We start from the raw sequence: 22,509 nt of genomic DNA, 5'->3' as shown, positions 1-22,509 counted from the left end.
GGTTGGTTTAAAAACAAATATTTAATATGAGACATGGGTTAATGATAGAGCCCTGAGTAATATCATTGTTGACTCTAGAGCCACCCACAACTTCATGACCAAGACGCTTGAACATCTTTTGGTATCGAGTTACGTGAAAGATGAAAGTTGTCAGTTCGACAGCTTTCTTTGTCTTAGGAGTTGCAAAGAGAACTTTGATCAAGCTAGGGATTTGAACTCGACAAACCAATTTTGTGATACTCTAGAACACAGTCATTTTCTTGCCGTAGCAAAATGCTTAGTAGTAACGAGGTCCAACCCGACAATCATTTAGACAAACACCCATCACCCAAGAGGGGTGAAAATGATGTGGACGCTACAGTTGAGAAAGGATCTAAGCCATAATGAACCTACGTTTGATGTCATTATCATAGTCGAAGAGGGGAGCTTGAGTGAGCCAATCCCAACAGAAAACCTCGCGGCCCTCACAAGAACACTGTGACGCAAAGCCAGAAGGTTAGACAAAGGTTTATTCTCAACTGGAGAGATAAGTCACGAGATTAATTTTATGTCAAGGGCGAGATCACTTTCCCAAGACGAATGTCATATGGCTCAACTTAAGCTAGCTGAGTTACTTGTTGACAATCGGGTTCATTAGATCCACAAAAACTCTTGTTAGTAATCACCCAAATGTTGGGAAGAGACACAAAGCCAACACCTCTAGGAGAGAGACATAGACAAACCCCTGAAGCAACTCATGTTCACTGAAAAAATGTCATCCAGACAGATGACGAGAAGGGTCGATCAGAAACATCGCCCACGAAAATTTCAACATTGAGAGATAGTTCTTATACTCAAGGTCGAGAAGACATCATATATCCTTTTGTCCAGGACGTATTGTCCATGGCCGCATGCCCGTTCCAAACCCGTTTTACTTGCTTTCATGTTAAATAGACCCTTGTCATTCTTGTTGTGTCGATATAGGATGAATGAATGGTTACCAAAATCATGTCTATATCCATCCTTATTCTTGTTGTGTCGGGATGAATGAATAGTTGCCACAATCATGTCTATATCCATCCGAACCAAAATGTCCCAAAATAAGCTAGAGGGAATGTATTAGTTGTCAATTCTTCCTACTCTGCTATTAAAAGCTATTAAAGTCTTATGTTGCTTATTTGCTTTTAGCCTATAAAACTCCAACATAAGTCTGTTGGGTTGTTAGAGTATGATTGTGACACTGTGCATGTGCATGTGAACGGCAGGAAGGAAGTTGGCATACCAAAAAATACAAACCAAATCAGTAGCTGGCGATGAGTCATCAACAATCAATTTCCTTCTTCAATTGGGAAATTTTGCACTACAAACAACAAACGGATGTTAGCTCCTCTGAATTGCCAACCTTCGCCTCAACTATCGACCATGCCGAATTCCCAATCCCAACCTGCTTCCCGCCATGTCGCGGTAATCGGAGCCGGCGCCGGCGGCATTGTCGTTGCCCGTGAGCTCAGCCGCGAGGGCCACCGTGTGGTCGTCTTCGAACGGAACAGTCAAATTGGAGGGACCTGGGTGTATTCTCCGGAAATTGAATCCGATCCACTTGGAGTCAACCCTGGTCGGACCCGAATCCATAGCAGCCTTTACAAATCTCTACGCACCAATCTCCCTAGAGAACTCATGGGCGTTCGGGATTACCCGTTTGTGCCACGAGAAGGGGAAGATCGAGATCCGAGGCGATTTCCAGGTCATCGAGAGGTTTTGAAGTATTTGGAAGATTTCGCTAATGAATTTGGGATCTGTGAATTAGTGAGATTTCGAACTGAGGTGGTTTTTGTTGGTTTGGAGCTTGGAAAATGGAGGATTCGATTTCGATGTGAAAATGGGGCTGTTCATGAAGAAACTTTTGATGCTGTAGTTGTTTGTGTTGGGAATTTTTCGCTGCCTCGAGTGGCAGAGATTCCTGGTATATTCCAAAAAGTTCTTCAGTTTAATCCAATTGTTCTTTTGTTTATTTATGATTTGGTTGTTTATTTATGATTTGGTTAGCAATTTGTTGATAGATAGAATTGGTATCTTACTTTTTCTTCTTTAAATGTGAGTTCTGTACATTCTAGATAAGGTTAGCTACTCATGGGAGATAGTTTGTGCATTAATTTCTATTCTTGCAGGCTTCATGTTCATAGATTGGTTGTGTTCTTGCTCGTTTACTGCGATCATTTTTGCACATAATATAAGGTTTCTTGTTTGGATTTCAGTGTTTTTTGGTTTTACGTTGTCTTGTGTCTGTCTATAAGAATACTTGATACAATGACAAGCTTGTAACTGGAGTTTTGTTCTCTCTGTGATGTGCATTGTCTTGTAACAACGAAACGTTCTTTCCAGGTATCGATGAATGGCCTGGTGAGCAGATGCATAGTCACAATTATCGCAGTCCCGAACCATTTCGGGGTAAGGTACATTCAGATTGCTCTGCCGAATTCTATGTCAATTTAAATGGCATACTGACATTGTTGGTGTTGGGAAGAGTCATAGTTTCTGAGTCTAAACTCTGCTGTACACATTTTAATTAAGTTTTTCCATTAATGTGATGAAATGGCCCTAGATTCGCCTCATGGAAAAACTGTAATAGTAGATATTGTTCTTTTTGGGCTTTCTTTTTTGGACTTCCCCACAAGGTTTTCAAAACGCGTCTGCTAGAGAGAGGTTTCCGTACCCTTATAAAGAAATTTTCGCCCCCTCTCCAATCGATGTGGGATCTCACAATCCACCCCCCTTTCGAGGCCCAGCGTCTTTGCTAGCACTCGTTCCTCTCTCCAATTGATGTGGGATCTCACAATCCACCCTCCTTCCGGGCCTAGTGTCCTCGCTAGCACACCGCTCGGTGTTTGGCTCTGACATTTGTAACAGCCCAAGCCCACCACTAGCAGATATTGTCCTCTTTGGACTTTCCCTTTCAGACTTCCCCTCAAGGTTTTTAAAACGTGTCTGCTAGGAAGAAGTTGTCACACCCTTGTAAAGAATGCTTCGTTCTCTTCTCCAACCGATGTGGGATCTCACAATCCACCTCTTTCGGGGCCTAGCATCTTTGCTGGCACTCGTTCCTTTCTCCAATCAATGTGGGATCGGCGGGATCTCACAAAAACAGATGAACTAAAAACTCATGACTTTGAGGTCTTTGTATATAAATCTAATGCCAATATAAACATAATATGTTTTATTCCTTTTTCTTTTGGGACAGGTTGTTGTCGTGATAGGTTATTCTTCAAGTGGTACGGACATTTCTCAGGAGCTCATTGGGGTTGCCAAAGAAATTCATATTGCTTGTAAATCAGCTAAAACAGAGCTTTTGGACACACAATCAAGTATTAATAGCGTGTCATTGCATCCAATGGTATAAGTGAGCCTTGGAGGCGATTTCTACTTCCGAATGTGGTCTTTAAGGTCCTAATATTTACTTATAAACTGCAGATCGAAAGTGTCCATAAAGATGGGAGAGTGGTCTTTCAAGACGGGTGCATCGTTTCGGTGGATGTTATTCTGCACTGCACTGGGTATGCTATTTTTGATTGTTTTGCGTTTTCAATGTCGGTAGAATAAGATGAGAAAGACGATATGTGAAAGCAATGGTAGATATTAGATAACATGTAGATTGCAATCTTGGTATGAAGAAAATGAAGAACAGAGCTTAAAGTTCTAATGATTAGAAAACTGCTAAGCACATTTCTGTAGGATTCTCTTTATAAGTTTCACATCTAGGTTGATGCAATTATCAAATAATGAGAGTTTAAATGATCAACCTACTTCTCTAAAATTGGTAAAAGGATAATTTTGGAATCAAGTAGAATATGATAGTGTACCGCCCAAGCCCAAGCCCACTACTAACTGATATTGTCCGCTTTGACCCGTATGTAGCGTTGTCAGTCTCACGGTTTTAAAACGCGTCTACTAGGGAGAGGTTTCCACACCCTTATAAAGAATGTTTCGTTCCCCTCTCCAACCGATGTGGGATCTCACAATCCACTCCCTTTGGAGGCCTAGCGTTCTTGCTGACACACCGCCCGATGACTGGCTCTAATACTATTTGTAACAGTCAAGGCCCACCGCTAACAGATATCGTCTGCTTTGGCCCATTACGTATTGCCGTCAGCGTCACGGTTTTAAAACGCGTCTGCTAGGTAGAGGTTTCCACACCCTTATGAAGAATGTTTCGTTTCCCTCTCCAACTGATGAGGGATCTCACGGATAGTGATACATAGATTTAAATTGGTATTTTCCAGGTGCAAATTACTGGGGAAACAAAAACTTCTTTGAAATTGTAAGAATGTTAACTTGGAGTCTGAAAAACTGGAATCTCACTGAAACATTGCTTTGGGGATTGATCTTTACTGCTGACTATCATAAGAACTGCAGGTAGTTGACAGCATTTATATTCATGTTCTTGTTCAAGGTACAAGTATGATTACCCTTTCCTTGAAACCAATGGCATTGTTACTGTGAACGAGAACCGTGTAGGACCTCTATACAAGCATGTCTTCCCCCCAGCGTTGGCCCCGGGGCTTTCCTTTGTTGGGTTACCATTTAAGGCAAGTATCCGATCGTGGTACAAACTTCGACTTTGCTTTATTGTTAGAATAAATTTTTTTGCTTTACTTTGTACTGCAGGCTGTTCCATTGCCCTTGTTTGAGCTTCAAGGCAATTGGGTTGCTGGTGTTTTATCAAACAGGATTGCACTTCCATCAAAAGAGGAGATGTTGGCCGATGTTAGAGCTTTCTACGCAGCTCTTGAAGCCTCTGGCAAGCCCAAGCATCTGACCCACGAATTGGGTGATTCTTTGGTATGTTTTATGCTTAGTCACTTGCCTGAATGATTATTTTGAACAAAAGAGGGAAATAATTAGTTCCAATCCAAAATTGACTAAACATCATTAGTCCATGGTGATGTTTGGACTTTGGAGAAGTTCTTGGTTCGAATCTCATGTTGAAAACTTGGAACCGTTTGATCATCGTTTTGTTTTTTTTAGTCCATTGTGGTAACTGCGATGTTCGGACTTCGGAGAAGTTATGGGTTCGAATCTCATGTTGAAAACTTGGAATCGTTTGATCATCGTTTTGTTTTTTTTAGTCCATTGTGGTAACTTTGATGTTTGGACTTCGGAGAAGTTCTGGGTTCGAATCCGATGTTGAAAACTTGGAACCGTTTGATCATCGTTTTGTTTCTTTTAGTCCATTCTGGTAACTGTGATGTTTGGAATTTGGAGAAGTTCTGAGTTCGAATCTCATGTTGAAAACTTGGAATCGCTTGATCATCGTTTTGTTTTTTTTAGTCCATTGTGGTAACTTTGATGTTTGGACTTCGGAGAAGTTCTGGGTTCAAATCCGATGTTGAAAACTTGGAACGGTTTGATCATCATTTTGTTTCTTTTAGTCCATTCTGGTAACTGTGATGTTTGGACTTTGGAGAAGTTCTGAGTTCGAATCTCATGTTGAAAACTTATCGCTTGATCATCGTTTTGTTTTTTTTAGTCCATTGTGGTAACTTTGATGTTTGGACTTCGGAGAAGTTCTGGGTTCGAATTCGATGTTGAAAACTTGGAACGGTTTGATCATCATTTTGTTTCTTTTAGTCCATTGTGATAACTGTGATGTTTGGACTTTGGAGAAGTTGAGGGTTCGAATCTCATGTTGAAAACTTGGAACCGTTTAATCATCGTTTTGATTTCTATTTACCTTTTATGAACGAGAAAGTCAAGACTAAACTCAAGATTCATTCAAGTCTATACTTTTACTTATATTTTGTATGGATGTGAAAATGCAGCCTGCCTACATGAACTGGCTTGCAGCAACTTGTGGTCATCCTGCATATGAAGAATGGAGAAAAGAAATGTACATTGCTACTAACATTAATAGACTGGCCAATCTCGAGTCCTTCCGTGATGTTTGGCACGATGACGAGTTGAGTCGTCAAGCTTATGAGGAATTTAGTAAGTTTACTACAAATGAAAGAAGTCAAAACAACTCACATATGAATGTTTCATAAGATTGGTTGTGTTAGTGTGCATTACATCTATTTATGTGCTATTGATTCTTCCTCCTGGTTGGATCTTGCCTTCAAAATAAAAAAGACAATAATATCAGCTTATAACACAGCATATTAGAGCATTGAATTGGAGCTTTTGATTCTTGTTGTTAAGCATAGTTAGTCCTGATATTGTTGATGGTAACGGGCTAAGTTCATCAAGTCTACCGCTAGCAGATATTGTCCTCTTTGGATTTTTTCTTCTTAAAATTTTTTAAACGTGTCTACTAAAGAGAAGTTTCCACACCTTTATAGGGAATGTTTTGTTCCCATCTCCAACCGATGTGGGATCTCACAATCCATCCCCCTTGGGGGCCCAATGTCCTCGCTGGTACTCCTCTCGGTGTCTAGCTCTGATACCATTTGTAACTGCCCAAGCCCACGACTAGCAAATATTGTCTACTTTGGCCTGTTATGGATCACTGTTAGCCTCACGGTTTTAAAATGCGTATGCTATGGAGAGGTTTTTACATTATTATAAGGAATGTTTTGTTCTCCTCTTCAACCAGTGTGAGATCTCACAAAAATAGTAGCTATACTCGCATTTTCTTGGTGCTCTTAAGCTTCCCCTAGTTGATCGTTCTTAGATTTAGCTTAATCGGAATTCAATTCACCTGTGATATTTCATTCAATTAGAAAACCGAGTCTAGAGTTTATCCATGTAGTCAATATAACTTAATTATTCTAAAACCAATCTTAAATTGTACTAAATATTATTAATTGTTCAAAATAATAGCTATACTGACATTTTCTTGGTGCTCTTAAGCTCGCCCTAGTAGATCGTTCTTAGGTTCAGCTCAATTAGAATTCAGTTCACCTATGATGTTCCGTTCATTTAGAAAGTCGAGCTTAAAGTCTAACCATGTAGCCAAAATAACTTAACCATTCTAGAATTGGTCTTAAGTAGTGTGCTAAATATTAATAATTGTTCAAATAGTAGCTACGTTGACATTTTCTGATAATTAGGTTAGAACACTTCTAACGACAAATCGAGAAGTTTAAGCCGATAGACAGCCATGGGTAGCCACTGAGTCAAGCTGTCGAGCCGCCTCCAGAGGAAAATCAACTAAAGAAGCCAACTGCGAGCCGCTGAGAGGCGACAACTTGAGGGAATTGTTTTAAGATACGTATGCTAAGGAGAGGTTTTCACACCCTTATAAAGAATGTTTCGCTATATTCTCCAACCAATGTAAGATCTCACAATCTATTCCCTTGGGGTGCCAGTATCCCCGCCCGGTGACTGACTTTAATATTATTTGTAACAGCTCAAGCCCACCGCTAGCAGATATTGTGTTATTTAGACTTTTTCTTTCTGGGCTTCTCTTTTAAGACGCGTATGCTGGGGGAGAGGTTTTCACACATTTATAAAGAATGTTTTGTTCTCCTCTCTAAACGATACGAGATCTTACAAAAGCCTTATGAGAAAACCAAAAGCAAAACCACGAGAGCCTACACCTAGAGTGTCATATCATTATTAGAACCGTTGATTGATGTACCCAATGAGAATTAAGGCGGAAAATAATAACTTTCATTCCTTGTAAAATAGGAGATAGAATTGGGTTTTCAAACAAGTTTTGAGTAATTGACAAAGGAGTAGGAAATTTTGTAATCATATAACAAGTACTTACTTTCCAAACATGTTCCTCATTTGCTGGGTCTCCTCTTTGTTTTCTGTTTGTTGGTTTGGTTTTGGTCAAATGATTAGCTGGCAACCTTATCATTGTATTTGGTCCGAGATCAGGTACAAGTGCAACGGGTTGGATTGAGAATGTTGGATAAAAGTCCCACATCGGCTAATTTAGGAAATGATCATAAGTTTATAATCAAGGAATACTCGAGCACAAAGTAAAACTATGAGAGCTTATGCTCAAAGTGGACAATATCATACCATTGTGGAGAATCGTGTTCATCTAATAGATAAATTTTATGGACCAATCCATGGTCGAGTAACTCTAATAGAGTTCATAATAAAAGAATTAGGGTAGGGTTAGATTGGGTCGTAACTCTGTTTTTGGGTTGGTTGAGTTAACTCGACCAATAATAGATAAATTTGAAAGTTTAAGGATTACTATATATATATATATAAAATAAATATATATTTTAATGTTTCGTTCTCTATCCAATAGAGTGGGATCTCACAATTATCTTTTTTCCGGACCTAGCGTCCTCGCTAGTACTCCTTCCTCTCTCTTATTGATTTGAGATCTCACAATCTACCTCTTTCGGGGCCTAACGTCCTCTTTGGCACACCATCTGGTGTTCACTCCCCTTTGAGGCCTAGCGTATTCGCTGGTACACTGCCTGATGTCCACCCTCGTTAAAAGCTCAGCGTCCTCACTAACACACCGCCTCGTGACTGGCTCTGATACCATTTGTCATAGTCCAAGCCTACCGCTACGAAATATTGTCCTCTTTAGGCTTTCCCTTTTAGACTTTCCATTTTAAAATGTGTCTGTGAGGGGAAAAGTTTTCACACGCTTGTAAAAAATGTTTCGTTTCACTCTCCATCCAATGGAAGATCTCATATTTTAAACGGTGTTCTTATACTTTTCAAAATCACATTTTAATTATCAACTAAGCCTTACGATTCCTTATAGGGTTAAAATCTAATATCACGAGCTTTATAAATTAACCCTTTCTTTTCTCGAATCATTTTGGTTCGATATGAGTAATGTAATTTTTTCTTAAATTTGTTTTTCTAGTACAACACGATACGAGGATTTGAATCTCTAACTTCAAGAATAAGAATATATGCTAATTTTTACTGCGTTACACTCATTTTAACAATTACCCACTATAATAACAAAAATTCACCATTAACAGATATTATCTACTTTAGTCGGTTACTTATTACTGTCAGCCTCACAGTTTTAAAACGGGTCTACTAAAGAAAAGTTTAACAGTATATTTAATTAAATTAAAATATAACAAATTAAATATAATTAATTCTAATTTATATTTTAAACGTGGCGGCCAGAATTTTTCTAAGGAAAATAAAAAAAAGAAGGAAAACTCTCGGCCAAGGACGACGAGTGCCAGCTGTATAAGGGGCGACTGCTGCGCCACATCCCTCCAATGTTCTGTAACTGGGCCCACATGACACGTGGCCACGTCACACCTTCTCTTCATATGTGTCATCGAGTCGGGACTTGTAACATACACCTACACGTGTAAGTTTTCCCCTGCTGGGTCCCACACAACCTTTTTTAATTTTTAATTCTTTTTTTATAAACCATATTACTAAAATAACCTCCCTCGTTTTTCTCAATTTAATTATTTTTTTAAGTCAATTAATTTTAAAAGAAAAATACAAAATTAAAATTTACGTGTAATTACGTTCATAATTAAAGAGACATTTTACACAATTTACGAAGTTGCAAATTACTAAATATATTTTAATATTTAAAATAATTTTACCTCTTAAAATATTAAAAAAATAATTATATAATAATTGATATCGCATGAAAATAAACTTGAAAATAGTTGGTGTAATTTTAGAGCAGTTGTAAATTCATATTTATGACGTAATATTCTAAAAAAAAATTATTTACCCACAAAATAACTTTTTCTCCTACAATTAAATATCAAACATTTACGCATTAATATTAGTAACTTTAAATATTATTGTTTTTCGTAATAATATTAAAAGTAGGGTAGAGTTGGGATCGTAGCTATATTTTTTAGTTGATTGGATTGATCCGACAGGAAAATGTAAGGTTGTGAACTAATCCAAATTTTTTGATTTTCTGGAAAAATTCAATATAACCCAACTCGAGAAAATCTAACCTAACCCAACCCAACCCAACCCAACCTAACATGGGTTTTAGTTGGATAGTCTAGGTTGGTCGGGTTATCGAGTTATACGAATACCACTAACAACTACATCTCTTTTGAACTTAGAGCAATTGTGCACACTTATTCTAACTTTCAAGTAAGTCAATACACTAAAATCTAAGTCGTTGGCATAGAATCTTCCGTCTCGTTCTTAAAAAATAATTTTAAAATGTTAAATTTTTTTTCGAGAAATTAATGTTATAAGCTAACAAACCATAAAAAAAGAAGAAAAAAAAATAATAAAGATGAAAAAAAGAGGGTTGCCTTGTTGAATACGGAATCGGAAGGCTATAAATACTCAAAAATTTCTCGTCGTCGAATCCTTTCGTTTTCCCGTGTGTTTACCATTTTACCATCGATTTCTCTCTCATTTCTGTTTGGCTCTAGATTTCATCGTCTCTAACATTGCGCTCCACCGAAGGTTTTTTCCCTCTCTCTCTCTCTCCCGTTTTCTTTCATTTTCCTCTATATTCTCAGATTTTCCCTGTTTTGATCCGATTTTCTCCGGTGTTCTTCCTTCTTTTTCTTCTCAGGTTTCTTATTTCATCTCGAATTTCTTCCGTTCAGCGCCGTTTTTGTGTTCTTTGGTTCATACCACAAAGCAACCACAAGAAGTGGAGGTTACGTCTCTAATTACTTCTACTCAGGTACGTCCTCTCCTCTTCCGATTTCTTTTTTCCTCTTTTCGTCGCATTTTTATTATATTGTTATTAATCAAAGCCTGTCAGAGACTCTGTCGTAAGGAACCTTTTCGAGTTTTTTCTTTTTGCTCTGTGTGTATCTCTGTGTGTGGTCGACATTTTCGATTTCCGATGATATTTGATGTTTTCTTATTGCGTTTCTGTAGATTTCTGATCATTTTCTACAGTTTAGTGATTTTTTAACTCGGGTTTTGGCCTTGTGTTCGTGTTTTTGGTTATTATAATTGTTTCTGGATTTTCCTGTAAGTGATTCTAATCGCTATTTTTATTTCCCTATTTTAGCACATAGGATCCTTGTTCAAAAGTTAGCTTCCTAAACCGACTGATTTGACAGCTCCTTTTTTTCTCCCCCATCCTTTAGCATTAAACGTCTTGTGATAATTTTACCCTAATTTCTATTTTGTCGGTTGCTGGGAACTGTGAGCACCGTCGTTGTTGAGAATAGTTCACGTGCTTTTGTTGATGTAACTAACTGGGAGAGAGAAGAAGCCCTCTTGTCTTGTCTTTTCCTTTAGGAATCTGGCGTGCAGTTGGTTAATAAATAATATCATTTCAGCCACATCTTTTTCTTTAAGGGCTTCCATAACTTTCTTTTCTTTAACATTAGTGTATACTTTTTCCTCTGGGTTCATGTTATTTTTTTAATTGAACAGTGCATTATAATAATTACCTCTCATCAAGAACACTTTCAGTTTCAATTACTTTTTGTTTTTCCATTTAGATCCCAAGTTATTCTCTTCCTTTTTTAAGCATTAGAAGCCTAATCCTTACAGAACATAAGGACGGACAAATGGGGGCTGAATCCTTCCTTGCAGAATAAAGTACTGGAAGAATAAATGGTTACAAATCACCAAGAGCCAAATATAGAGAAAAAGAAACTTTTTGTAGCATCCCTTGAGATCTTTTTTTTTATAAAATTGATATTTACATTACAATCACACAAGTATTTATATTGGTTGGTACCCGTAGCCTTTTCTTCTTCCTCCCACTCATCAAAAGGTAGATTTTTTTAGTATTGTCGATACATCTGGGAACACAGAGCTCTACTGAAATGGGTTCGGTAATTACTAGCCTGTGTAGGTCTCGTCTTTTAACCAGTCAGCCCTACCAGTTACAGGACTCGGCTTTTTGATACAACTGTCTTGAGACATATGACTTTGTGGTCCGTAGGCCGGGCCTAGGTGTCCAGACATTTTTTTTGTTTTGTTTTGTTTTGATTTGATTTTTTTAAAGAATTTAAGATGTAAATATGAGAAGAAAATCATTAAAAACTCTTTTCATTTTGATTGAAGTATGTGAGTGTATCATTCATCTTTGAAGCATGTCTATGGCTTCTCCAATCTTCAGTAATATGCTATGAACACTACCGTTTCTCTTAGTTCTTCAAGATGGGAATACGATCTATATATCTGATCTATTTGATGACCGAGAAAACTTGATGGGGAGTAATTAAAATCCATCCATAGAACCCAAAAAAAAAAAAAAAAAAAAAAAAAAAAATTATATGGATAATCATTGAAAACCTTTTTTGTTTTTGTTTTTGTTTTTGTTTTTTGTAATCATCCTCCTTCTGTCTCTCTCACTCACAAACAGTGTTCCCATGCTTTTCAATGTTTTTTTACTACCATACATAACTTGTAAACAAAGGGCATCACTATGTTACCTTTTGTACTCTATTACTCAACCTGCAATTTAATTAACTCGATTACTTTTGGCACGAGAAAAATATTAATCCATGGGCTTTGATTATGGAGATAAACTACTCCATATGCTTGTATTACGCATGATCCCCGTAGATATGCCTGCAATATTTTCTTTGTCGTCCCAGAAGAGTTTTTTAAATCTATTACTAATATTGTAATAGAAAATCCTAGATTCGTTGCATAAAAGATATGTAGATAAGCCCTGAAGCATTCTTATCCATAGTTAAATGTGGCTGGACATTATTCCAAAACGAGGTGGGCTGTTGAATGCTTAAATATATTTACTGAAATTTTCACTTGCACTCTAATATTTTGTCAAAAATTTAGAAGTCATTCCTTATCTTTTAATGGTCCAGCCCTCCTTCCATTGTGACATGAAGCTAGTAGACTAAATGCCATGTTTTCAAAGACAATTTATTTAAGTTCAGATTTCTTTGGATGTATCAATCATCCATTATCTTTTGCACAACATTATAACCATTTTCAGAGTTGAAGTAGCAATTCGTCTCTCGTAGCATCACCTGAGAACTCGTTATTTAAATATCATTCAATTTGATGTCATTACTCTGTTGCCTTAGTTTCTTCTCTGGCACTGTCAGGAGAATAATTCATCAAATGGTTCACTGTCAGATCTCTCTAAACCTCCCCCTTATCTTGTCAGTATAAAATATATTCAAATGCTGAGAACTAAATTATATCTGAAATGAGAATATGCATGTGAGAACTGTTGCAAAAAAAAAAAAAAAAAAAAAAAAAAAAATGTTAACATTTCAAGACCTGAACTTATTGCATGCCCGATAGATTTTATGCCCATCTTTGGGAGATGGGTTATTAGAGTTGACCATATTTGGTCCATTCGGAAAATTTTATTCCATGTGTTTGATTCTATCCGGTTTATGGTTAAAGTATGTATTTCTTTAAATTATTTGTTAATATGCGGCTGCGGTACATAATAAATATTCTGTACTGTTAGCTTCTACTCATGTTTTTGTTGTTGGTTTCCTATTTCCTACGGTTGATTAGCTGATATTATTATGGGGTAGACAATATTTTACCAATTGGGTCATTTGAGAATTCACTGGTTAAGTTAGAGCTACTCACCACCTTTATGCACCTGCTCTTTCTATGCAGAACAGAGGGTAATCACTTGTATTCGAAACGTATTTTTTTCTTCCTCAAAGGTCTGATAACAAATAATGTTGGGCAACATTTTATAGATGCTGTGCTGTTTTGGCAATGAAAGGGTACCCACTGTTTCATAATTTGTCTTTCCCTGTCTGCATCTTGGCTTGTTTTTTTTCTTTTTTAACCCAAATAATAATTTCATTTTTTTAATGTATGATTCTCCAACAGTTTTCAGGAAAACTGCTCTTGATGGACTGCTCACCAAACAGTAGTGACAAGAAAACATTGAAGCGTTGGTTTTTCATTGATAAAAGGGTTGGGTAAATTATTTTTGACAAGGGGCACAAATTTCTATTTGATCGAGCTATACTCTCTCACCACACCACACCACACCACACCAACTGTATTACAAATTAATTTATTCTTGTATTAAGTTGCTACATGGACATGACATCAAATCATGCATCTCCTGTTCTCACTGAACCTGCACCAATGAATAAATCAAGGCTAGGAATCCATTCTGCTATTTTGCCTTACTCTCAACCAGGTGCTTCCTTTCCCCCAAGTAAATATATCCCAATTCCTAGGAAGAAGTCCGGAAAATTTGATGATGTGTGGTCCAATGGTTGGTTGGATGCCATGAAATCCTCTTCTCCTCCTCGGAAGAAAATAAAGGATTTTGATGCCGAGTTTGCTTCAGATGACGATACTGATGTTGCTTACAGCTCCTGGGTGGTAATGTTTGATCCTTATAAATCTTAACTACCTCCTATAATTTTTCCACTTCAATTTACTCATTTTTTTTCTTTCTTCTTCTGCAGCTGAAGCACCCTTCAGCACTCGGCTCTCTAGAGCAAATAACCAGTTACGCAAGAAATAAGAAAATAGCTGTTTTTTTGGACTATGATGGGACCCTTTCTCCTATAGTAGATGATCCAGATTGTGCTCTTATGTCTAATACTGTACGTCTATCATTCTCGCAGCAACGTCTCAACCTTTCCTCTTTTTACATATTTTTTCAACAAAATATTTTTTTCTCAGATGCGTTTTGCTGTAAGAAATGTTGCCAAATATTTTCCAACGGCAATCATTAGTGGAAGAAAGCGAGAAAAGGTACGTCGGAACCGTCCGAAATGATCTGTTTCTTGGGTTTTGACAAGAACTTACTGAAACTTTTTTTTTCCCCAGGTTTTTGACTTGGTAGGACTAACAGAACTCTATTATGCTGGTAGTCATGGGATGGACATTGTCGGGCCTGTGAGTCAAACAGTGCTGAATTCCCATCCCAACTGTACTAGATCTACTGACCACCAGGTGAGCGATGGAATAAAATAAGATCCTTGAATTCTAATTTATATCTTGCTTCGTTTTTCCCCCCTTAAGCATGATAATCACACATTAATGATTTGTGCTTTCGTTAATTTCAACTCACAAAACAGGGTAAGGATGTTAATCTGTTCCAGCCCGCAAGGGAATTCTTGCCCATGATAGACGAGGTGCACTTTTTTCTTCTTATTTACATCTTCAAGTCTTAGAATCACATTTTAAACTTATAGTATGTAAGAAATTTAATTTTTCTTGTAGGTTTTTGGAACCCTCGTCGAGAAGACGAAGGATATTAGAGGCGCAAAAGTTGAAAACCACAAGTTTTGTGCCGCTGTACATTACCGGAATGTACATGAGAAGGTAAGATTCGAGATTATTTCGAAGCTTGGCTTTACAATTTGGATTCTTAAACTGTTCACCCTTTCCTCTTCTTCAGAATTGGCCTACAATAGCACAGTGTGTTCATGATGTACTAAAAGGCCACCCACGTTTACGATTAACACATGGGCGGAAGGTATGTTGTTTGTTCTTCTGTAACGGTTCCATCATTTCGAGTTTCTTTCCCCACTGTGCTCTGACTACTGCTTCAATCCCATTATAGGTTTTAGAGATCCGTCCGGTGTTCGATTGGAACAAGGGAAAAGCTGTTGAATTTCTGCTCGAATCTCTCGGTAATTGTTCATTCTTCACAGATGAATGCTCAGAGTTTGCTTGCTTGTATATTCTCATCCCATCCCGAATCTACAATCCTGCAGGATTAAACGAAAGTGAAGACGTGCTCCCTATCTATATTGGTGATGACAGAACTGATGAAGATGCTTTTAAGGTAAAGAATCCCTCTTGTAGCTGGATCTCCTCGAATCATATGGTGGTTCGAGTCGTCTGTTAACGCTGTTGCTCGCAGGTGCTGCGGGAGAGAAACCAAGGCTACGGCATCTTGGTGTCTTCTGTGCCTAAAGAGACCAACGCATTCTACTCTCTTAGGGATCCCCCAGAGGTCAGTCTTGAATTTTCTTTTCGGGTCTGATACGTTTAAGTTAATATTATTAGTGAAGTAAGAAGTAGAAGAATGATATGATGAATTGTGATGGGTGGTGGTGTGGGGGTGCGTGCAGGTAATGGAATTCCTGATGGGATTGGTGAGAAGCAGGAAGAAGGTGGAGAAAAATACTTGATTTCATTTGGTACATCAAAGAATTCAATCCAGTTTGTGTGTGTTGTGGAATTTAGAATAGGCAAGTTTCATGTTTCTTTTGTGTAATAAGTTCTCTTTTTCCCCCTTCCTTTGGGAGGTTATGATATGTTCAGTTAAGGAATTATTTCGAGCTACTTTATAACAATACCGTAACACAGTTCTGCGATATTTCGAGCTACTTTCGAGCTAAGAGCCATATATGTGCATGCATATCCAACTCTTTTTTTTAAAACGAAGAATTTTGTTTCTAGCAAGAGCAGCATCGTTTTAATATCAAAACCTTTGAAAAGATCGAAGAAAATGAGAATAGAATATCCATAATTATTATTTGGATTATATGCCATCAAAGTTGTGGTTGTTGCTTATTCATTTTTAGTTTATGATATTGATTTCTTTTCAATTATAAGAACATTTGTCTCAAACGTGACCCGAAATTCAAGCATACATTTGTCCACGAAGTTTGAATCTCGCATGATTGAATTGTTAGTGAGGTTAGAATAACTGATGCACAATTGTTGTCTTACTATTGCAAGAGTGCGGTCTCGACATTTCGATTAGTGAAAGCTTCTTGATCTAACTTTCATTGCATTACTTTATATTCCAATCCAAATAAACACTTTTTTAACATCAAATCCAAATAAACACTTTTTTAACATCAGATTCAATCATTTAAATAAGATTAAGTGTTGGCACAGGTCTTTGTAGAATTTTTGACCAATTGATTAGGGTTTAAGGTTTAAACCTAAATAAGATTAAGTGTTGGCACAGGTCTTTGTAGAATTTTTGACCAATTGATTAGGGTTTAAGGTTTAGGGTTTAAAGTTGTATGCCTCTTTATTTATAAATAAAATAAAGGAAATCTCTTCGTTCATTTCAACTTGTTCGTTCCTTCCAACTTATTTATCTTAGTATATATTTTTTTTTTTGGTATATCTAGTAATATGTAAAAAGCAACTATATAATTAAATTTCTTCATCAAATGGTCATCTTCTCGGAGGATTGCTTTTAATTAGAGTTTTAAAATTCGCCATTCTAATATCAACTAAGACATTAATCATACAATATAAACTTAAAAGTATGAAAAAATTATCACCTATATTAAAGAAAATCAAGTTTTATTTATTTTTGGATAGCTAAAAATGTTAGACAGATGATAATTTAGAGTAATAAATGTATTTTAAAAAAATTTTAATTTAGCAAGTGTGACTAATCATGACCATTAACAATGTTTGCATAATTCACAGTTATCTTATTTATAATCAAATAAATTACAAAGATATAAAAATAGTAATAAATGGAAATAACAAATGGAAAGACACCATAATAAGACAAATATTAAATATTTGTCTTAAAATAAAATATCAAATATCAAAGTGGCTTTAATGCCTATTGGTATTCCAAAAGTCCCTTTTCGAGGAGACATGAATTTTATTAACTCATGAAATAACAAACGAAGTAGTGTCAAACATTAGCTCTCCCTGAAAAGGAGAAGCAGTGTCAAACCAAAATACCCAACAAGGATTAGCTCTCCCTGAAAAGGAAACCAAAATACCCAACAAGGATTAGCTCTCCCTGAAAAGGAAACCAAAATACCCAACAAGGATTAGCTCTCCCTGAAAAGGAAACCAAAATACCCAACAAGGATTAGCTCTCCCTGAAAAGGAAACCAAAATACCCAACAAGGATTAGCTCTCCCTGAAAAGGAGAAGCAGTGTCAAACCAAAATACCCAACAAGCATTAGCTGCCACACCTTCCAGTATAGCTACCTTGTTATGACTTCACTCTAGTCACTAGCCCTACTTCGGCATCTCCCTCCTTGCGGTTAAGGTAACGACTTCGGGCATGACCAGCTTTCATAGTGTGACGGGTGGTGTGTACAAGGCCCGAAAACGAATTCACCGCCGTATGACCGGCGATTACTAGCGATTCCGACTTCATGCAGGCGAGTTGCAGCCTACAATCCGAACTAAGGACGGGTTTTTGGAGTTAGCTCACCCTGAGGATGATGTCAAGTCATCATGCCCCTTATGCCCTGGGCAACACACGTGCTACAATGACCGGGATCTCACCTTCCTCCAACTTATCACCAGCAGTCTGCTCAGGGTTCCAACCTCAACGGTACAGCTGCTGTTAATCCTATCTTTTTTGTTCTTTCAATCATCAAACTTGAAAATGTAGTAAAAAGAACATTCGTGCTTTCTTTTAACTAAAAGCTAAGTTTATTTGCGATTCTATATACTTTTAAGTTGCATGTTTAGAATTGTTTACTTGCAATTCTATATACTTTTAAGTTTCATGTTAAAAATCATTCACTTCGTTCTAGAGTGATTCAAATCTCAAACAAATGTTGATCTTCGTTCAACAAGGTAAGGAACCTTATAAAGATCAAAACTTTATTCCTCTTCATTTATAAATACAAAAAAGGAGAACCCTTTGTTCACTCCAAATTTATTCTCTAGAACGTAAAAGAAAACTACATAATTAAATCTCTTCCTCAAACGATCATCTTTTGTAGAAATAGCTTACGCTCACGAAGGACAAATAAGAGGTTTTTGTATCCCAGTAACAACCGGTTTCACATTCGAACATTCAGATACAACTGGACCGTCACGTCCAGTATAAGTGATATCAATGTCAGATAACTGCACATCTTCACATGGATAAGCAGCACTACACAAAAGCTTCACAGCAACTGCAGTACCAGAACTACCTCTAATATTCTTGAAACTCACCTTACTTATCTTGATTTTCGACGGAATCTGAAAAAACATCAAATAAACACAATTTTAATGAAATTATTTCTAATTAAAATAAAATAAAGAAAATAAAAGATTTCGTAATTCCAGTACCTTCCTGTTACATTTGTTGTATGGACAGTATTCTTGATCCACAATAATTGGATTTTGGACGTCAACCAAAGTTATATCTTCATAGTGCATATCAGTAACCGATCCAGTAGCAGGAGAAGCCGGCCATGTTTTGATCCTTAGGCCATTTGTTGTACCAATTAATTTACAATTTTTGACATAAAGCCCAGCAACCGGTTCTTCAACAAGATATTGTCCCAGACTTCCTACGCTTATGCCGTGTCCAGGTCCACACGTCACGTTCGTAACTGTTACCTGTCTGCTTCCATCTCCGAGTGAGATACAATCATCACCAGTACCAATAACTGAATTGATGATATTAACTTCATCACAACGACCCATGTGAATTCCATCACTATTAATACTATTCCCCGGTGCATTTATAGTCACGTGGTCGAAAGTAAGATTCTTACAACCTAGGATATTGACATGAAAATTCTTGCTGTCTTTTGACGTTATGTCCCTCACAATTGAATCTTTTACAAAGCTGAACTTCAAACTCTGTAAAAAAACGATCATGCATGAGTATAAACAATAAATTAAAATTTGCAAATGGTTAATTTAAGTGTATTTACCATTGGAATTCTTGCACACTTGGGGTTTTTATGGCAATCGTTACTTGCCCAAGCTTTTTGTCCTTGTCCATCAAAAACTCCGCCACCTGTTAATGAAATTTTGTCGACATATCTGAACTGAATCCAACCATCACCTGTTATATCTACGGGTGCCATTATTGTTCCTTGCACGACAATATCAATTGGACTTTTGCAAGGACCAAGCATTGTGATTACACCTAACGTGTAAGTCTCTTTTGGAATAATTAATTTACTTTGAATCGGTGAAGCACAAGCGTCCTTCCATGCCTTTTCTAGAATCTGTTAAAAAATCACGAACATAATTAGAAAAGATTTATCATCGTAAAAATATCTAAACATCGATATATTTGATATTAGTTTTTACCTGAGTTATATCAGCATTAGGCTTAGCACCATATGTTGTTACGTCAAAAACTCCATCACTTGATTGAGCTGTTCTTATAGAAACGTATAATAGTAACACGAACGATAGAGTTATCGACTTCATGTTCATACCCATCTTCTTGTTCTTCGTTTTTCTAGTTTTGTTTTTTTGTTTTTTTTTTTGTTTTTTTTTTCTCTTGTTTTTGGAGATTGTTTGTGTGAAATGCTTGAATGTTCCCTTTAGCATTTGAAGTATTTATATGAAAAGGAGAGAACTTTGCTATTATTAGCTTTCTTCTTTCTCCACTTATACTTAACTAATTGTGCTATTCTTTCGTATGATTAAGCATTTACCTCACTAAATTCTATTCCATAAATTTCTCTCTATTTTGAAAAATTGTTAGGTTTCATATTGTTTTGGTTTATTATAGATGAGGAATTTAATTATATTTCAATTCACATTTATATTTTAAATTATTATGGTTTAGGGTTTAGGTTTTTGGATTAGATTGCTGTAAGATTTAATAAAATTTCTCAATCTCGTACTAAAAAATTATATTTCTCAACTTGTGAAACGTGAATTTATTTTAAAAATCTTAAAGAGGGGAATGATTGTAAGCGAGAATGCTGGCCTCAAAGGGGGTGATTGTGAGATCACACATGGGTTGAAATGAGTGCTAGTGAGGATGTTGGGCCCCGAAGAAGGTGGATTGTGAGATCCCACATCGATTGAAACGAGTGTCAACGAGGACACTGGGACTCGAAGGGATTGGACACTGGCCCCAAAGAGGATGGATTTCTATATGAGTCGTTGCACCGACTTAAATATTTTTTAAATAATATATTATATGTATAAATAAAAAGTCTTATTAAACTATTGACCAATGAATTTTTCATAAATTCCAACCCGCGGGACTGTATATATTATAAAAGTTTGAAATTCAAAATTTCTTTTATTTTGTTTTTTCAACCTATATTTAAATTACTTATTTTTCTTATCTGATTAATTGCCTAATTAAAAACATCCCTTAAATTAGAAAATTTGGGCCTTAAGAGGTACTCTAAAGCTGCCAATATAAGCAACGGCTTTTAAAATATGGGTCAAGGTCGGACTTACATAAATCTATAACCCTAAGTATTAATCCCATTTTTCAAACATCCACTTATTCGGTTGTTCATTTGACTCAATAATCTAATCTATTCAGATTGTTCAATTCAAATTAAGATTGGATTAATTTTTTTCGATTTAGATCGGGTTTAGTTTACGAGTTGACATTTTTCTAGTCGAGTCATCCAAACGAATCGTAGTATTACAACCCAACTCAACTTTACCGTAAAGTTTAACCTATGTACACTCTACATCTACAAGTAAAGTTTAAATTAAAGAAGTTAATTAGATTAATCTAATCCACTTAACTGCGCCCTCATTTGATAACACTCCCATTTTCTTTTTTAATTTTATCCTATCATCCTTCATGTTTTTGTTTTTTAATATAATTACAGGAATACCCATAAATTTCGTCTTTACTACACAATATTACTCTTTTAACCTCACTGTATGCAAAGGTCCAAATCCATCATTAGGGGATATTGTCATCTCGGAAATTTTCGTCAAAGTTTTTAAAATGGGTCTGCTAGGGAGAGGTTTTCACACCCTTTATAAAGAATGCTTTGTTCCCCTCTCCACCCCATTCGGGGCCTAGCGTCCTCGCTAGCACACCACTCTGTGTGTGGCTCTGAAGTCATTTGTAACAACCCCAAACTAGGAGAGATTGTCCTTTTTGGACGGGTTTCGCTCAAGGTTTTTAAAACGTGTCTTGATACGGAGAGGTTTCCACACCGTTTATAAAGAATGTTTGGTTCCCCTCAAGGTTTATTAACCACTTCCTTAAAAATTACTATTCTTTTTTAATTTTATCCTATCATCCTTCATGTAATGGATCAAATTAAAAAAAAAAAAAAAAACGAAGTCGTCGGTAGAATCGAAAACTCCGGTGAACGCCGGAGTTATCGTCCGCACACGACCCACAAAGGGCGGCCGAAGTCTGGGTCGCCAAGGTAACTCGATCCCGACCTTCAGCCACCCCAAGTCACCTGCAAAGAAGGAAAAAATAAGTGAAAACGAAGAAAACAGAGAAAATCCGACAAAACTTCGGCGAGGCCAAACCCTATAAAATCGACGTCAAAACCTACATTTTACGCAACAAAAGTAATCCCAAAGCCTTTTACACACATCAGGGGTAGATGTAGACGAGTCCTACACGTTGTACACTGCGGCAAGGGAGACAGAACGTCGGATTTTCGAACCCTCTCAGATTCGGGAGTGTGAGGCCTTTATAAACCAAACCAATACTAGAAACGGAATTAGGGGGAGAAAGGGACTCGGAAATGGAGAAAAAAAAGGGAAAAGGACGTCAAAACGACGTTAACGAGGAGAGAGAGAGGTCGCAGAAAAAACGCAGGCAACTAGGTGAAGAAGACGAAGTACGACCCGAGGGCCGGATCCCGCGACCCGAGTCGTGTCCAACCACCATAAGTCAGTCCAACACCCGACGACTCCCGCGGCCCAGTCGCCTCAGCCCAAACCCGTAAGCCCAGTTACGGCCTAACCCACCAGCCACGACCCGAGAGCAAAAACCCAACCAACCCGAGACCTGCAAGCCCAATCCAACGCTCGACACGCACAGACCAACCCACCTACACGTTTCCTTCAGCCCAGGCCGGCCCGTCACCCGCGCCTCG

General features: G+C 37.1%; 3 protein-coding genes across 3 annotated transcripts; 2 read left to right on the top strand and 1 right to left on the bottom strand.

The window, feature by feature from the left end:
• Positions 1–1,245: 1,245 nt before the first annotated feature.
• LOC111809837 (flavin-containing monooxygenase FMO GS-OX-like 3) lies at positions 1,246–6,139 on the top strand. Its single transcript, XM_023696274.2, has 7 exons — positions 1,246–1,942; positions 2,362–2,432; positions 3,218–3,370; positions 3,448–3,530; positions 4,427–4,562; positions 4,642–4,815; positions 5,796–6,139. Exons 1-7 carry the CDS (start codon positions 1,357–1,359, stop codon positions 6,015–6,017), a joined length of 1,425 nt encoding a protein of 474 aa, XP_023552042.2. The 5' UTR covers positions 1,246–1,356; the 3' UTR covers positions 6,018–6,139.
• Positions 6,140–10,159: 4,020 nt separating this feature from the next.
• Positions 10,160–16,118, top strand: LOC111809742 (putative trehalose-phosphate phosphatase F). The gene is made up of 14 exons (XM_023696142.2): positions 10,160–10,311; positions 10,424–10,537; positions 13,426–13,538; positions 13,648–14,154; positions 14,241–14,381; positions 14,461–14,532; positions 14,608–14,733; positions 14,859–14,915; positions 15,004–15,105; positions 15,182–15,259; positions 15,347–15,416; positions 15,501–15,571; positions 15,650–15,742; positions 15,861–16,118. Exons 4-14 carry the CDS (start codon positions 13,861–13,863, stop codon positions 15,918–15,920), a joined length of 1,164 nt encoding a protein of 387 aa, XP_023551910.2. The 5' UTR covers positions 10,160–10,311; positions 10,424–10,537; positions 13,426–13,538; positions 13,648–13,860; the 3' UTR covers positions 15,921–16,118.
• Positions 16,119–18,328: 2,210 nt separating this feature from the next.
• LOC147789593 (exopolygalacturonase-like) lies at positions 18,329–19,924 on the bottom strand. Its single transcript, XM_087117352.1, has 4 exons — positions 19,769–19,924; positions 19,384–19,683; positions 18,791–19,309; positions 18,329–18,700 (listed from the first exon to the last, which is right to left on the bottom strand). The coding sequence occupies exons 1-4, from the start codon at positions 19,901–19,903 to the stop codon at positions 18,470–18,472; spliced, it is 1,185 nt and encodes a 394-aa protein (XP_086973478.1). The 5' UTR covers positions 19,904–19,924; the 3' UTR covers positions 18,329–18,469.
• Positions 19,925–22,509: the final 2,585 nt, after the last annotated feature.

This window comes from Cucurbita pepo, chromosome 14 (assembly GCF_057944985.1).
Source record: "Cucurbita pepo subsp. pepo isolate OVF chromosome 14, ASM5794498v1, whole genome shotgun sequence".
NCBI classification, from domain to species: Eukaryota; Viridiplantae; Streptophyta; class Magnoliopsida; order Cucurbitales; family Cucurbitaceae; genus Cucurbita; species Cucurbita pepo.
Note: the sequence above shows the minus strand (reverse complement) of the source record. Positions and strands in the feature narration are given on the sequence as shown.